Source organism: Thamnophis sirtalis, unplaced genomic scaffold (genome assembly GCF_051295495.1).
Source record: "Thamnophis sirtalis isolate CommonGarterSnake01/CBP01778 unplaced genomic scaffold, rThaSir2_p1.2 scaffold_4, whole genome shotgun sequence".
Lineage (NCBI taxonomy): Eukaryota > Metazoa > Chordata > Lepidosauria > Squamata > Natricidae > Thamnophis > Thamnophis sirtalis.
Genome location: NW_028261384.1, coordinates 39572725 through 39590990, shown reverse-complemented (window position 1 = coordinate 39590990; position 18266 = coordinate 39572725). Strand labels below are relative to the sequence as shown.

At 34.3% G+C, this 18266-nt stretch overlaps 1 protein-coding gene across 1 annotated transcript in view; it reads right to left on the bottom strand.

Annotated features, from left to right (window-relative positions):
• The window catches only part of DNAH11 (dynein axonemal heavy chain 11), a 179655-nt gene that overhangs the window by 980 nt on the left and 160409 nt on the right, over positions 1-18266 (bottom strand). Inside the window, exons 71-81 of the mRNA XM_087712777.1 lie at positions 17943-18136; positions 17096-17244; positions 15307-15434; positions 12435-12662; positions 11367-11558; positions 8750-8869; positions 3644-3886; positions 2430-2612; positions 2165-2280; positions 1628-1740; positions 511-651 (exon numbers count right to left, since the gene is read on the bottom strand). Of these exons, the coding sequence (XP_087568903.1) occupies positions 511-651; positions 1628-1740; positions 2165-2280; positions 2430-2612; positions 3644-3886; positions 8750-8869; positions 11367-11558; positions 12435-12662; positions 15307-15434; positions 17096-17244; positions 17943-18136 (1807 nt within the window). The remainder of the gene's footprint in view (positions 1-510; positions 652-1627; positions 1741-2164; positions 2281-2429; positions 2613-3643; positions 3887-8749; positions 8870-11366; positions 11559-12434; positions 12663-15306; positions 15435-17095; positions 17245-17942; positions 18137-18266) is intronic.

Below are 18266 nucleotides of genomic sequence, written 5' to 3'. Positions count from 1 at the left end.
TTTGTCTAATGACCATTGGTTTAACCATTCAAAATAAGAAGGGTTCTGAAAAAAGTGGCATTATGATCCTCACACTTAGGCCTTCTCTTCAAGTCACACAATCAAAATTAAAGTGCTTGGCAAACTGACATGCATTCGCAGTTGTTGCCTTGTCCCAGAGTCACATTATCATTTATAACCTTCCCAGAGGACTTCCAAAAAGCATAGTTAATGGGGGAAGCTGAATTTGCTTAAAAGCTATGTGATTCGCTTAATGACCACAGTGAATTGCTTAATGAAACAGCAAGCAAATTCATAAAGTATTGGGTTGGGTTAATTAAATTGGAAGGTCTGATCCCTATTGGGATCGTTAAGTCCAGGACTGCGCGTAATCAGAAAGCTTGCTACACTTTTCACTGATTCAATAAAATATACTTCTTCTTTTTGATATGTCTGATATTGAATCAATTTTTACAGGTGTGTCCTCTAACTAGATCATACATAGCTAATACAGAAATTTAATAAACTTACCTTCCATGTAAAGTCCAAAAATATATGCACCTTCTCTTGGTGGATGACCATAATCTTCTCTACTCTTTTTGGTAACATCAGTTGTCAAGCACATCTTATCCAGAGACCAGTTGTTTTTTCTTGCTGTAGTTTGCATAATGGCTTTCAAGAAGAGATGAATAATACAACTTATTTTATGAGCTGCATACTTATTGCTATGGATATTTTCCATCCCTCTATGTCCAATTCTTGGAGCCTACCTAGACAAATCTCTCTTATTTTGACAGGGTGGGTTTTTGTTTTTGTTTTTGCTTCCTTGCTAGGGTTGAAGGGAAGCTACTGGCTCAAGGTAAGGCATCTAGCTTTATGCCTAAACTGGGACTGGAACTCATGATCTCCCAATTTCTAGCCTGTTGCCTTAATACTACACCAAGCTTGCTTTCAATAGCTAATAGGGCCATGCAAATATGGGAAAAACAGAACATTATTCTTGAGGAAAAATTATTTAATCCAACTTTGTAGAAATAAATCCAGATTTATTAACAAAAAGTTAATTTCATGTAATTTAAGGCATAAAAAAAAGTTACATTTGCCTTGGCACCGAAGATCATTTTTAAGAAACCATTGCAAGTGAATGTATTTTTAATGCTGAAACAGCTTCTGATACTTTGCTGTTTCCCTTCTAAAAATTCGATTCTATAGATGCAATTTGTATGACACCTAAGACATAATATCGTTTAGCATCAAATATCTATCTGACCTATATGTACCTACGTGACTTTTCATACATTATTAGAAATCACACTACTTTTCCACTCCTGAGAAAAGTAAAGTGGACACAAGCCTGTTCAGCATGTCAGTGTGTCATGTATTGTCTGTCAGTTGGATTTCCACCACCTGAGCTTTTGATAAGCTTTTAAATAAATTGTGTTCATTCATACATTAGGTCACTTGCTCAGTCAATTGATGCTTATGGTTGCCTACTCACTACGTGACATAATTTGTGACGTTTGAACTTTGTGAAATTTAAAGGAAACTAGCTGTAAAGAAAATTCTTCAAAATTATTTTTAAACTATAGCCCTATTATACAGCATGTTTTGCTTGACATTTAAATATCATGACTCAATATTAACATACCGGTCAAAAAAGATTCTGGATTGAAGAAACCCGAAAGCCACACTACTGCAGGAAGTACAAGATCTTGTGTCCAGGTATCAAGTTCTCGGCATCGCAAAAGAAGGCCATTAAACCTGAATAAAAATATAGCAATGGTAAACACAGGTGCATAAGAAATAAATTTGGGGAATAATTTGCATTATATAATTTATATCACTTTAACACATATATTATTGATTATTGGTAGTAGATCATACAATTTGTATGGAGTAGCCTGTTGTATATGAAGCATCTTACCTTCTAATAAACAAGAAAATATATGCTAATTTAGGACAGATGAGTACATGATATAGAAATTCTAGAAACTCTTCATCTTTTAAATTTTGAGACTTAAAAAATGTCATAGGGCATGCAAAATCATACTTAGGTAATTTTGCTCATTTTAAGGCTCAAAAAAGATTTTTGAAATTTAAATAATGTTTTTTTTTTGCTTTTAAAAAATACAGTTTATGATTTATAATGTAACTAAACAGGTCCATTCCTTAAAGATGTGTTTACCATTGTGCAAGACTGTAAGTAGATGGGTAAGCCAGACTGGACCATGCATCTGGTACCTGGTCATAGAACAGCGATGATTGTAAAGTTTCCATACTAGACGAAAATGTCAGCTCACCCTAGAAATTTGAACCAAAAGAAACATTTAAATTTACAATCCCAGTTTAAGATTCATTTTTACCCTTCATAGTACATGTATATAGAGAGCATCCCATGGTAAGGTAGGCAGCAAATAAATTTAATAAAAATAATGCAATATATTCCTTACTTTTAATCCAAGGTCTAATTGTTTTATTGATCGCCGTATCTCTCTAATGAGAATATTCATTCTTTCACATTCTTGAAAACACACAAGAATATATGGGCTTCGTATAGCAGACTTTTGCATAATCTCAGATAAATTAAATTCTTCCGGCAGCTTTTCCAAAATTTCATCCAGTACATTTTTCACCTTATAAATGCAAAGTAACATTATCAGGTATGCATTTTGTTTACATTTATCATGCTCTATAAAGCAAGCACTGGTTGGAATATGTGTTGAACATGCTGAGCAGTGCATAAAAAATACAGATATTGTTATAGATATTGTTTGTCATTTGGGATAAGCCTGAAACAGAAAATGCATTTTGTTTCAAATTCAGATCAGAATATCACAATCCAGAGTTTCTGCTAAACTGGTGGAATTAACTGTAATTCAGCATAAGGAAAAAAACCAAAATATTTTGGTTGTTCAAATAAAACAAAACTAGAGTTGGTTTTATTGGGCCATGAAGGTTAGTTGTGTGAACTGCCCTTGTTGCTCTTCCTTCCCTCAGCTGTTCCTGATGTGGTCTACCTAATCTCTCAAAGTCTTCCTTTTTCTATCTCCTTTGAACCACTATCAACGTCCATAACTTTTTCTTCCTGTCTCCATGCCACCCCCTTCTCCCCACTGCTTCTGCTTCATTCCATACAAATATTCCCTCAACACTGTCAAACTATTTACTAATTAAGTCTGCATTACTATTAATCTTCTCATTGTTCCTATCACCTATCTCCTCCCACTTATGACTGTATGACTGTAACTTTGTTGCTTGTATCTTTATGATTTATATTGTTTCTTGGTATGATTTGATTATTTGTACCCCATGACTATCTTTAAGTGTTGTACCTTATGATTTGTGATGAATGTATCTTTCATTTTATGTACACTAAGAGCATATGCACCAAAGACAAATTCCTTGTGCGTCCAATCACACTTGGCAATAAAGAATTCAATTCAATATGGATGGAAATAACTGAAATAAATGTTTCCATTTGGGCATGGACTAAAACAAATTCTTCTCTATTTGGAATACTTTGTGCAATTCTTATGTTCCTACTTGTCAAACATTTATGTTCATGAGGAACAAAGTTTTAATTTTGATACCATTAAAATTATGAATTATTCCAGTTCTGTGAGGGTGTTATGGAATAAACATTAGTGAAACTCAACAGTCTCACCTTTTCTTCTAATGACTGTCCTATAATTTCTCCAGCAAGTAGATTTCTGGGTTGCATTTCCAGCAGAGTTTTGAATAGGTTATCAGACAGAACTGTTAAGAAATCTATCTCCGCATTAGGATGGAGCCCATACAATGTAGGACTTTCTGTGGGCAACATTTCATCAATGTACTTGTGGTAGCCAATATAATCCAGATTGGGAGGAGATGGGAAACCAGGAGCCAAAGCAAAATCTCCTTCAAGCTGTGATTAGAAAAAGAGTGTTTTTCATCTTTACGCAAAGTCAATTCAATACTTTGAGATACTGCCACTGAAAGTGTAAAATTCTGTCATAGGAAAATTATTATGCATTAACAGATTTTAATGAGATATTTTTTCCACATTTGTCAGTCTTTTACATAATTTATGATCATACCACTACATATGTTCTATACAGCTGCCTTAGGACACATTTTATCTATATAGCTTACATACCTTGTTTAAATGCAAATTAATCCTAATATTTTAAAATAGTGTTTAGTAAAATATACATTTAGATTGATGAGTTTATCTAGCTTTGAGCAACAAATGCAGAAAACTGACTATATCATAGCAATGTCCACTTTGAAAAAGTACAAGAAAAGTTATCTGATGGTTTGCTTCTATATACTTATTGATATATTAATTACTCCTACAGAATAAAAAAAGAAATAAGTTTTAATCCCAATCCTTTTACAAGCATAAGAACAGTTCATTCCCTGCTTTACTATTGCAAATTTTATTTTAAGCAAGCTGCCTCAATCTACATATCAACCTTCAGTGAGCCATCTTAAGTAAGCAAAAGCTTTTGAAGAATATCTCATCAGTATACATGTGGTTATCTACTTCTTTCCAATTTATGACAATAGGAGTTATTATTCAAGTGGATTAATTAGATACATAACAGTCTACTCCAGTGGTTCTCAGCCTGTGGTTCACAGACCCCCTAAGGGGCCATGATATCATCACAGGTGCTCAATGAAGTGTTAAAGAAAGATTATGATTTAAATCTTAAGTCTTGGTGATCTGTAGCCATGGTCAGTGGCCACACAAAGGGGGTCCATGATGAAGAAAAAATTGAGAACTACTGTTTACACTGTCACATTTTAAAAAAACTTCAATATGCACTGAACAATATTAGATTTTTGAAATATCAAAGATTAACAAAATGAGACCCTTTAATGGTTTCCTTCCAATGGATTGCCCATGGTTCTAGTTGTTTATCCACGCACCACTGTAAATTGCAAGCAGCTCAAATATTCCTTTATACCGGCCAGTCCTACTCTGAGTTCCTTCATGTGATCAATATCTAGATCAATCCAGCCAGCATGGGTATTGCTGAAAATTTTGACAATTGAAGTCCATTCATCAAATAGTTTCTGAGATGGGAAAACTACCTTATGCTTTTCTAACTTAGTTCTCATGTTTACAAGATTCCTGAAGAAATGGATATGTCATCTGGTGGTTGTAATGAGGGATAAGGCTATTCCCTTTTGATGTAATACCTCATTTCTCTCTTGTAGCTCACTGATCTGTTTTCTTCACCAATGAAGAATACTTTACAGTACAGGCATGACAGCCTCATATATAGGAAACTTGTTTTGTTATGGTATCCTTATTTCCATCTTCATCATTCATGGTAAGGGCCCGCTGCAGATTCTTTCCCTTAAATGTTGCCACTTGATGGGACCTCAGAGTCACACCTTCTCAGTGGCCACTCTAGTCCTTTAGAACAGTCTCACACCTCAAATCTAAGTGATTCTACCCTTTTAGCTTTCCAAATGACTAGGACGATCTGTCTTTCCCCCAAACATTGAGTTAGGATAGGGACTGAGCTGCAAGACTGTTGGCCAGGCCTGGAGGGAAATATATTTTTTTATTAACCATTTGTATGGTTTGTTGTGAGGTGCCTAGAAATATTATACGTGATAGGCAGCAATGTAAATCCTGCAAATTAATAATTAACAAATTAATTAATTAATAGAAGGGTATTTGAAAATCCAAGACCACAAAAAATGGAACAACTTTAGCTGTTGAAAGGAGGAAAGCTTTAAACATTAAAATGTCCAGCCAATATTTCTGTTTCTTTTCTTAGATTAGGAATAGAGGTGCCCATCTCTCAGGGAATTTTAGGCAACTCATTCTCTTATTAGCCTACCATACATGATTGTTATGAGGTAAACTGGAAGCAAGGAGCACTATGAATGCCACTTTCAGCTCCCTCTTGAAAAGTAGAACATAAATTTTTGATTAGTCTTACCAACTATTTTCCTCACAGATCCCTTCAGAGTTTGCCTAGATGCTCAGCATTTATTTGTTTTTTTATGGTACTGCTTGTACATACATTTTCTATGGATATACATATGACATAATTTATCCATAATCCTAAAGCAGAGAATCTTCTGCCCCCAAAATATGCCTAATATTCCAGATAGAACATGCTGAAAATACAGTATTCAACCGTATCCCTCTCATTTTATTGATCATCTCAATTAGGTGAAGCTTTAACACGAGAGCAACAAATGCATAGGAAATGCTGTAGTTCTAGACCTTTCTTTATGTTTGCCTGTCATCGAAGGAATTTTTGTTTCATGGATTATGGGGGAGAGACCATTGTCCAATTAAACCAAAATATATTATTCTGTTTTGGAATATTTAAATAGACCCATATTCAAGCTTGGTTAACCAAAGGCATCTAATTTCCATCATTTCTTTCAGGTTCATCCCTATATTTGACACCTATTTGAAAAAAAGAACAGGCTGTGAAGGTTAATGGACTGCCTCATCTAGAAATAGCAATTCCTACCCTTGGGCTAGATACAGACGAGGTACCGATGGAATGAGCTTCCCACGCTGCCCCCTTGACCTCAGCTGTCATGTAGAGAAATCAGCTTCAGTGGAGGTCAGAAGTACAGTAGTGTTTATCTTTCCCCATCTCCATGGTAACTCACTCCTAGGCTTTCCAATTGACTTCCAATTGTGTTAAACTGAATGTGGCTTTCTGACATATGAAAACCTACTCATTAAGGAGTGAATAAATGCAAGCAAACTCACTTTGCTTTCATCGCAGGAGACACTTCCAACATGAGATGGTGAAGATGGAGTGGCCTCAAGGCTCTCTGTATTCCATATCACGGATGAACTTTTGGTGCTAGACTTGCCCTCCCCAGTCACCTCTAACTATATGCCTAATACAAGGAAAAGACAGTGTGCTAAGGCTGCAGTATATACCAATTTGGCATTGTTTACCCCCTTAGCATCACTGGAGTTTCACTAGACATGATTCTGTCTTGGGCTGTAATTGTAAGAGCTCTTTTAGGATAGACCAAAGATAGTTTAATTCAATATCATGTCTCTTTAACAGCCAAGGGCTAAGGAATACAACAACTTTCCCCGAAAGTGGTATTTAGACATATACTGATTTTGTGACTATTATATATTATTTTCATCACTAATTGATCCTGATATAATCTTATTCAGCTATAGTTTATTTATACTCTTTAAAGTCTGCGTGAAATACTTTCTTTTTTGACCAAAATTTCCTATTATTTAACTTTACTGTAATTATATAAATTATTAGATTTTGAAAATAGTCCTCAATTTACAACAGTTCATTTAGTGACTGTTCAAAGTTACATTGGCACTGAAAAAAAATGGCTTATCACCATTTTTTACAGTTACTTCTGCTACAACAACCTTATGATCACATGTTCAAAATTTTAATACTAGGCAACTGACTTGCATTTATGACTGTTGCAGTCCTGGGATCATGTAATTCCCTTTTGCGACCTTTTGACAAACAAACTCAATGGGAAAGTCAGATTCACTTAACAACTATACTACTAATTTAAGAACTGCAATGATTCACTTAACAATTGTTAAGAAAGAAAAGTCATAAAGTGGGGCAAAATTCACTTAACAAATGTTCACTAAACTATGAAGTCCTCAAATGTTGTAACCTTCCATTGTAGAGGAGTGAGTCACTCTAGTTCCCCCTTTTGTAAAATTTAACCTGCTGCCTTTTGCACATCTTACCCACTGCATAATTTCTCAACTGCATCAAACAAGATAATTAAATGACTTCATACATTTATATTTTAGTTTTAATTTATCTCATTATGACCCCCGATATGAAGTTTATTTCTTACTGCAATTTACTGTTGCAACTCCAAACGCTCGACCAAAATCACTTATCAATATTTTAACAGAATAACAGAATTGAAAGGAACCTTGAAAGTCTTCTAATCTAACTCCTGCTCAATCAGGAAACCCTATACCATTTCAGATAAATGATTGCCTAATCTCTTTTTAAAAACCCAGTGTTGGAGCACCCACAACTTCTAGAGGCAAATTGTTCCACTGATTAATTGTTCTAACTGTCAGGACATTTCTCCCTAGTTGTAGGTCGCTTCTCATCTTGATTAGCTTCCATCCATTGCTTCTTGTTCTGCCTTCAGGTGCTTTGGAAAATATGTTGACTTCCTCTTCTTTGTGGCAATCCCTGAGATATTGGAACACTGCAATCATCTCTAGTCCTTTAAAAAAAATTAAGCTAGGCATACCCACTTCATGCAACCCTTCTTCGTATGTTTTAGTCTCCAGTTCCATAATCACATTTGTTGCTCTTTTTTGCATTCTTTTTAGTGTCAACATCTTTTTTTATACTGTGGCAACCAAAACTGGATATAATTTCTAAGTGTGGTTGTACCAAGGCATTATAAAGTGGTATTATCACTTAATGTGGTCTTGATTCTACCATTCTATTAATTCAGTCTAGGACTACATTGGCTTTTTTGGAAACTGCAGCACATTTTGATGCAAATGGAAAAATTATTTTCAAAATGAAATAGCTTGGTTGCTGGACTCTCTTATGTTTAACACACAATAGGTCTGTTTTGAAATCTCCAAACTAATAAAAGGCTGCTAAACAGTTGGCCATCATAATATACAGCTAATGCATCCTTTGTATGCATTTCTGTCTATGTATCTCTTTGTTTCTGTCCATATATAAGAGTGTGTATACAATAAAGTTGAGATCTTGACAACAAAATGAAGCCAATGAAATCTCCCATTGCTATAAATTATTACCAGTAAAGGGTTCATAAATTCTTCCAAATATGTGTGACATAGTCTGCGATCCCAGTCATCAGTGATGTGTCCACCATACATAATCTCACCAAAGAGATAACACAAATCTTCCCATGGAACCTATGGACATAATCAAATCAGCAATAATAAACTTGTTTTCTGAAGAACAAAATAATGTTATTTGTGATCATAGTGTTGCAACAAAATTGGTTCATCGGCACAACAACAAAACTCTAAGCCTTTACTATTATGCTATACTATACTTTGGTTTTCACAAAATTAGATTTATCATTGGAGCATGAGAATAAACTGTTCTGGCAAAATGTTGTGTAGTAATGGATTATCTTCCTCAGTTATCATTGCAACTCAGCACATAAAACATAGTAGTACGAAGAAAAGGCATATAAACCAAAAAGCCTGTGGATTTTTCAAATGTCTTAATAATGTTTTTTACTATTATTGTGTTACAATGAATTGAAAAATGTTCATTTCTGAAGATTAATGAGTAAGACATGTGTGCTGTTTCAACAAAACCCAGACATGTTGGTATTCCAGTAATTTAGTCAGGGTGGTTTATTAACATTTTAACATTTGTCAGGGTGGTTTATTAACATGAACCTTCTATATTTTAAAAAAAATATTTTTGAAAACACAGTTAAAAGAAACCAGTTAACTGATATTTTGTTTCAAATAGAATAAATTCCTGAATTTTGATCTGAATCACATTTATATCCTGTAAATTTCAAAATTCTACAAAATTTAGAATACAAAATGTTTTCAGTAAGGAAATGAAAAAAATATACATTTAAAAAAAATCAAACTATATTAATGCCCTGGTCTATAATTGTATACGTAAAGCAGCAAAACCAATTTTCAAAAAAAGGGACAAACTTGTTCATGTGTTATTTAAGACAATTTAATAACAGTAGTCTTATATCAATCTTCCATAGCTTCAATGTCCTACCAATATTATAATAAATTTTAACTCCCAGGGTAGAGGCTTCTATAGTAAGAGTGACAAGATTACATTAAAGTTACATGAGCTCACCAAAGGCCTTGGATATGACTCAGAAATCTTCAAAAAGTAAACTTTTTAATGTAATGGAAAATAAATAAATAAATTGGGACTAATAATTAAATTTATTTACACATATATTTTACTTTAAATTTAGATTAAACACACATTTAAATATAAAATCAATTTAATCATTGTCCTCTTTTTAGAAATACAATATAAAAGTAATAGCTGGAAAAAATTGCATATTAAAATTATAAATTATAATGCTTACTTATAGATATATAAACTACTCAACTACTCTCTGAGTAGTTTATGCTACCGGTTCTCTAGAACTGGTCAGAACCTGCTGAATACCACCTCTGGTGTAAGAATACACATAAAGGTACATGAATATAAATGGTTTTACTGGAATGAATTTTGTGGAATTTGAAAATACACTCCATTAATATATTGCTTTATATATTAGATAGCAGGTAGCCTTGAGTTTGTCACTTTCTCTCAGTTCTAAAAAGATTGGCAAAAACTTTAGCAAGGTTTTTCAAATGTGGTTTGCCATTGCCTTCTTCTAAGGGTTGTGAAAAAGTGACTGGCCAAAGGTCACTTAGCTGTCTTGGTGCCTAAGTCAGGACTAGAACTCACCATCTTCTAGTTTCTAGCCTGATGCTTTAACCACTACAAAAAACTGGCTGTCATTTGTCATTATTTTATTATCAACTATCCAATATAGATATTAATTAAGAATTATAGTAGTACAGTGTATGTTCAATAAAATTTGTTCCACAAGTTCCACAAAATTCGTTCCAGTAAGGTTGTCATCTTTATACATATATCTCTACAGAAATTCTTACACACGTATATAAAGGGCTCAGAAGACTGTATCATCTACATCAGGGCTGTCAAACTAGCGGCTGGTGGGGCAGATGTGTCATGTGCAGGCCATACCTATCACGGCTCTGCAAAGGCAAAAATCGTCATGACACATCATGAGTTGCCATGCGACACGATCAAGTTTGACACCCATGATCTACATGAATGGCTTTTCCAACTGGTACCCAATCATAAGTCATTTAATTTTAAACCCGGATTCAGCAGGAACATGCCTAAGAAAGTCACAACAAGGTGGCCTTCTTAATGCATAATAATGACACATGAAAGAAATGCACCATTATTTATATATATAATGTGTTCCAAATTGTTTCTATGATCAGAATTAATTGTAGTGATTATTAATGCAGTGTTATGAACTGTCAGGTCTGCTGTATGTAATTATAGTTGTACAAATGCTTCATTACCTGCCTAATGAATCTGGCACATATGCATGTATAAACCACTGTTTTTGCTAATATAATGAAGGACAATTTTATTTATTTATTTGCTTGTTTGTTTGTTTTAAGCCAGTATCATTGAACCTCTTCAACCTATGTTAGTAAGTTTACATATCCTCTGTGAGAATTGTTTGGACTGCCAGATCAACAATAGGCAAATTTCCATCTACTGCTTTTAAAGGCAAAATGATTACATTCCTGTTTACTCATTTCTAAATTCCCAAGTTAAAAGATATGGTTTTGAAAAGAAATTGCTTAATCTCTTAGTTCTTACTTTAGTGTTTGCCTCTAAATAATTGTAGAGCACATTAACACAGATGGTGAGGTCTCCCATATTAAAAGGATATCTTCGATTCCATCCTTGAGATCCAAATTTGAGTCTCCCAGCAACACAGGTATGAAAATAGCACAGAGAAAAGAAAATACTTTTAAATTCCTGTTCTCGTGTACACAATTCAAGCGTATCCTGATAACAAAGAAATATGAAAACAGAGCATTTGTATCAAATCACATATCAACAAGAGGCTTTAGAGTTTTCAACTGTGTTTTCTGTATAAGCAGTAATTACATTTTTCACAAAGTAGCATATAAACTACGCAGAATCGATGAGCAAAAATGTGCAAGTATATTCTGTTTAGTAAAAATGTTTAAAAACAAAACAATATAATTGTTACCACAGCAACCTATGCATTAGTAACATGTAAATGCTACATTCCTATTTTTTTTAATATAGGCATCATTCACTGCACTATTATTTGGCAAATTAGACATTACTCAAAACTGTATGTAGCTTAGGACAACCTTTTGCACTGCATTCCTCCATGTCATCTATTTAAGAATTTAGTTATAGATCAGATATAATTTGATGGACAGGCTGTTTATTCCAATTGGGCCCAACAAACCTATTCTGTTTGCTGCCCATCTGACTGCAAAAATGAACTGACTAAAAGCATTTATCAGAGCACTATATATACTGTAGTAAGTAGCATCTTAAATGGCTAAGGTCTCAGACATAATATATTAATTATGTATCAAAATGTTGGTGTGTATGTGTGTGTACGTACGTATGTACATACGTACATACGTACATACGTACATACATACATACATACATACATACATACATACACACACTAGATGCAGCTATTTGTCATGAACTGAGAAGAAAAAAAGGATCTACATATTTCCTGAACAAGTGATGTTATGCTCAACACTGTAAAAGACATTGTGTAATAAGATGCCTGTTTCCCTTTTGAATAAGTCCTTCATTTATGTAATTCCTTACATAACTTTTAACAGAAACGCACGGACGCGCACACACACACAGCTGTAATATTGTTACCTGATCAAAATTGTAGAGAGCAGCATGAAGATTAGCTAACATTCCTGTAGGAGGTTCATTAATAAGTTTAATAGAGTTTTCTAAAATTCCTTGAGGTATAATATGTTCTTCAGGAGTTGGAGCAGGCTCAGCACTGATAAAAAGACGATAGTCACAGTGACTTCCTTTACTGTATTTATCCACCAGTATCTCTAATGTTCCCAGCCATTTGACAACAAGATGTATATTCTGTTTAAGAAAATGCAAAAATTCATTATAAATCCATAGTTATCATTTAGAAATGGCCTCAGCTAATAATATTATCAAGTACTGGCAAAAACTATGTAGTAATTTAAAAAAAAAACTAAACCCAAGAACATATTGCCTTTTGTAAGTTCACAACTGTAATTTGAAATTATAAATGTAATTAATAGAAAGAAGTTAGTTTTTTTAACTACCATACACTGTACTTTAATATATTTCATATTAACAGGAACTTCATTATCTCCAAATATTCAGTAAGCCAAGATTTTGCAGGGATGAAGGAAAAAGAGAATGATGCCTCTCTACAAAGTTCTAAGAAGGCAGTCAGGGGAATTTCAAAGAGACTATGGCTATTACAAATAACAGCATCTTCTCGTTCCAACTGTTATATCATTAATGTGAGGTCAAACAATATCTGAGATGAAACCAGAGGTGGGGTCTAAAGATATCTTGGAATCATGTCTTGCTGTTGAAGCTGAAATCCAAGGATGAATTTTATAGCCTTTGCTTGTAAAGTAAGCCTGTTTGCCAACACAGGTAATGTATCTGTGCTGTGAAGGGCCTGGATCCATTCTGCATTTACCATAGTGTCCCAAATACTTGGACATCTTCACCATTAACTCAGCTGTGGAAATCATTTTGCCAAGATAGGACACAAAATGGTATAAAACATTCACAGATTCTTTGACAACCAAGATTGCAGAATCACAATCATAAGTGCATTCCATTTGCAGTGACAACTAAAATGATAATAATAGGTCATTTTAACTGGGATTTTTCCAGGCATAAATAGATCTGCCCTATCTACATAAATAGATCTGCCCTCTCATGTTCCTATTGCACAAACAAAACATATTAAACTGTGGGCCAAAAGAGTAATTTATATTGTGAAATTATCAATTCCATTATTGGCATTTTATCTTATTTCTATTTATTTATTTCAAATGATTTAATAGATTCTGTAATAAATATTTTTATTTTACATATATTCCCCCCCCCAATATATTATGTATTTTGGATAATGAAATACTGCATTTCTATAGAAGATAAGTAGTCTTCAATTTCATTGATTATTCATTGAACGACCATTCTAAGTTACAATGGCATTGAAAAAAGTGACTTAGGGCTGGTCTTTAAACTTATCTCAGTTGCATCATTCCCCATGAGCACCTAATCAAAATTTAGGTGCTTGGCAACTGGCATGTATTTACAATGGGTTGCAGTATCTTCAGATCACACGATCACTTGCAATCTTCCACACAGCTTCTGAGAAGTAAAATCAATAGGAAGAAGCCAGATTTGCTTAACACCTACATGATCCACTTTAACAACTGTAGTGATTCACTTAACATCCAAAGCAAAACAGGTTGTAAAATCAGACATGATATACTGAACAAATGCTTCATTTAGTGAAGGAACTGCTTGTCCCACTGTGGTCATAAGTCAAGGACAATAGAGGTTGTTTTTACAACCTCTATTTTCAAATTCAGCCGGCATTGAATTATAGAATTAAAGGAAAATAGAATTAGAAAGAGAATATAGAATAAAAATAGAAAATGATTGGCACAGTTGTTTTATGTTTTACTAGACAAGCCATAGTTTCAGGGCCATTGCGCCATTGTTTCAGGGCCATTGCGCCATTGTTTCAGAGATACAAAGAAAATAAAGAAACAAAATGACCCCAGGTGAGCAACAAAACAATGGGAATGGGAGCATTGATTTCCATGGGGAAGCTGGCAGGAATATTGGAAACCTCCCTCCCCTCCTCTTCTTCTCAGCAATGCAACAATCTCATCTTGAATCCTATCATTGTAGAGTATATTCATTTTCAAATCTACACTGTCTTAAGAATCCATGAAGCAAATTTCAACATATTTGGGTTGTTAATTGGGTATGGCATTAAATGCCTGATATGATAGATTTGCCCTTGAATAATCACAGTAAAATTGCATCTATTCTTTAATAGAAGGACCACTTTGGCAACAACGGATGTCATTTGCAGAAGGCAGTTGTATTGTCTGATGTTCTTCTTGAACTCCTTTGAAATATGTTCATCATTGTTATATAGATGGAGGAATTCATTAGATAGTGGTTGCAAATTGCCTATCTTGACCTTTCCAAGCTGTAATTGTTATGTTATGCAGTGCATTTGATTTGTATTATAGTTTATTAATTAATTAACTTATATTTTATTAAACTTTTGAAAAGTACAGCCTAAGTCCAGGACTCAAGGTTTCAGGTTGGCTTTTTTGGGGGGACATGTATTTTTCCTAAAGTAAACCTTAACTAAGATTGTCCACTCAAATGATAGAGGATAAGAACAAAAATACAAGTGTACTAAACCACTTTCTACAGAACAATACTACCCCAAATTTTATGACACACAATAATTTCCCCTCATGCTTCCTGCCCTAATCAGCAGTTTGCTATGGCTAAGAGCTTATTTTAGTTATAAAAAGAAAGTTTTCATTTTTTCTGCAATAATTAAGGCTGAAAAAAATCTGTTTAACACAGGGAAAAATTTCTCTCTCTCAGAATTTCTCAGAAAGCCATTCCCCCTTTTATCACTTCCATTATTGCTATGAAATGAAGCAGGGAAGGTACATCAATTGTATTGTTTTACACTTACCTGGAGAATAACCCAGTGTCCATGTTTGGCAGCTTTTTCTATTGCCTTCTCTGCCACAATCTCTTGCCCTTGTCCTAAAGAGATATTATGAAGTTTCCCACAGTCAATTGTGAAGCCAAGTTTCTTGCCTGCAAGTGGGACAACAGGGGTGGGAGTGGGGAAATAAATAAAAGTAGAAAGAGAGAGAGGGTTGGAGGAGAAAAGAGGATAATGCACCAATAATTTCTCTATCATTGTAACAATGTGCATATGAGCTTTTTTGTGAAGTACTTCAGTCAGCCCCATTTCAACAAGCAAAATTGTGAGCTCTCAAGAGCAGCCTTATGGCTAATATTAGAGAAGGAAAGCTGCAGAAATCTGCTCCCTTGGTTTTAAGATAATGAACCTTTTGACATTTTGATAGATGCTAGGTATTGTTACCAAGCTTTATAAAGTCATACAGGGGGTGCAAGTCATTTCCCTTATAAAAAAAGGGAGCAACATGTGGTAGCTATCACATCAGTTTTTTAACTGATTGGTTCAGGAGGAAAATGTGTTAGTTTCTCACCTTGTGAGGCCAGGGTCTAAATTGAGCACAGTCAGGTCACAGCTGTATTAACCTGGTATTCTCAGCAGAGTCAGTGGGGAATAGTAATCCTAAGTACAATGCGACAGTTTCTTACACAATGAATATAGTTTGTATAATGACCATTATTTAGTCACAGGGGGTGCAAGATTACATGAGCATAGAGAAAATTGCCCTCTGGCCCTCATCTAGTCAAAAGGTAAGAAACAGCACAAAAGAGCCTGTATTATGCCAAGCAGAGGAATGCTCAATCTAAAAATTTCTTCATACTGCAGCGTTAATAGCTGAACACTTTTTATCCACTCTTCCATGATGAATGGTGGTTTAAGGCAGAGAGGAGGAAGTCTTTAAAAACTTAACTCTTGTTGAAGAAAACAATTGCAAATTTAAATCTGCTTTATATCGGGATAATGCTCGTTTGTGGGGTTTTTTTGGGTGGTGGTGGTGAGCTTAACATGTATTAATTAAAGACTAACTGCTGTTCTAAGTTAGAATAAGAGCAGCCATTGTTACCAATCATAAATTAAGGAAAATTCTGTGGAGTTTGCAATCCAAAAATTGGAGAAATGTTTTGTTACCAGCCATAACAAAATGCGGAATGGCAAAATCATGGTGTAAGACTCTAAGATACTGGGCCAAAATGCTTCTTCATATCTTGTTCCCCAAATATCTATTGATTTTTTGCCTATTTCAGTCAATGGACTTAAATAAATAGGATTACTTGTTTACTTGAACACATAAATAAATATCAGGATTATATTTTAACATAATCTTGTTTCTTGAATTCAAAATATTGATCTTTCTGATATTTTAAATACTACATATATTTTAGATATATTTCTCTATAAATGAGGCTGCAGAAAATTACTTCAAAACATGTTGCATGCTTTCCATTAAAACAAATTTCTTTTTTCTGACTCTTTTTAGCATAATTTTCCTTATTCACCCAATCTAAATCAACTAGTTTTTAGCTGATAATATTCACATGTTCATGATAGTTGTCCAGTAATTATAACAACAAAAAATTAATCTCCTATTTAAAGAAGGAAATGTAAGAAATGTATACACTTTACTAATAAATGAACTTCATGTATTTCAACTTACATGTATATGGATTCTGTTAACTTTTTGAAATTGAGTGAAAGGATAATTTACATTGCAGAATTTCCAAAGTGAATATAATTTTAAACTAAAGCAATATTCATAGAATAAAATAAGACTCACCAAGTGTTTCCATGTCTTTCAGGGGGTCCACTCCAGGAGAAAGAATGAAAAACACAGGAGTAGCTGGACTGCTTTCTTCGTAGGACTTGGCCAAGTCTACTCTTGTGCCATCCACATACTTTGAACCTAGCTTTTCTTCTACAAAATCTCTACAGTAATACATACATACATACATATCAGAATTAGAAACCATTAACTTAGATCGTAATTCATAACCATGAAGAGCTGTCTGAATTGAAATTTTAAATTCATAATTATGAAGACTGCTCCTATGTAAAATTTCCTTCATGTGAATTATTTGCCATATGAATTTATATAACACCCCATGTTCTATCATAATAAGTAAGCCTGAAAAAAAAGATGAGATGGGAGAGACAGATCAGCAAGATAATTAAGCACCTAGATATGAATAGGTCAACAATTTTCAAACATGATTTTAAAGTAGTGCTAACTGGATGTATGTTGACCTTATATAAAGCTTTCTAAATCAGATTCATTACAACTGAGGCTTTGTTTTGATTTTAGACTGGGGTCCCTAAACCCTGGTCAGCAGATCACTACCAGTTCATGGGCCATTGGAAACCAGGGCATGCAAGCAGTGGGAAAGCATGTGAAACTTCAATTGCGCACCTGTGGAATTAGTTATGCAGACAAAATACTCCCCTCCCTCCCGCTGCCGCCACCACCACCTGCCACCAGCAGTCCGTGGAGCCAGAAAGATTGAGGGCTGTTACTGTAGATCACTTGGAATGCTAAATAGCATATGACGAGGATGTCCAAACATGTGGAGAACATATGCAAATACCCATAGAAATTTTGCTCCTCTTCCCCAAATCAGATGTTATACCTCAGAGCATAAGTTATCCGATCTGGGCGCAATGCTCGTAGTATAATAAGTCTCTCAAAAGAAGTTTTATTTTTCCATTCCTGGGGTAGTTTTTCTTTTTCTGGACATTCTGAATCCACCCATTTTTTCCATCTCTTGGCAGAACCTTCAATGTCTTTATCTAATCCTCGGAATTCATCCATTAAGGCAATGGCCTGTAATGCATTAATGGAATGCATGAATTGTTGGCTTTCAGATCATTAGGATCAAGAATCTTACTGCAAAGTTACTATATGAAGTATGATTTTCAGCCTTTAACTAATATTTGGTCCACATCTAAAGACC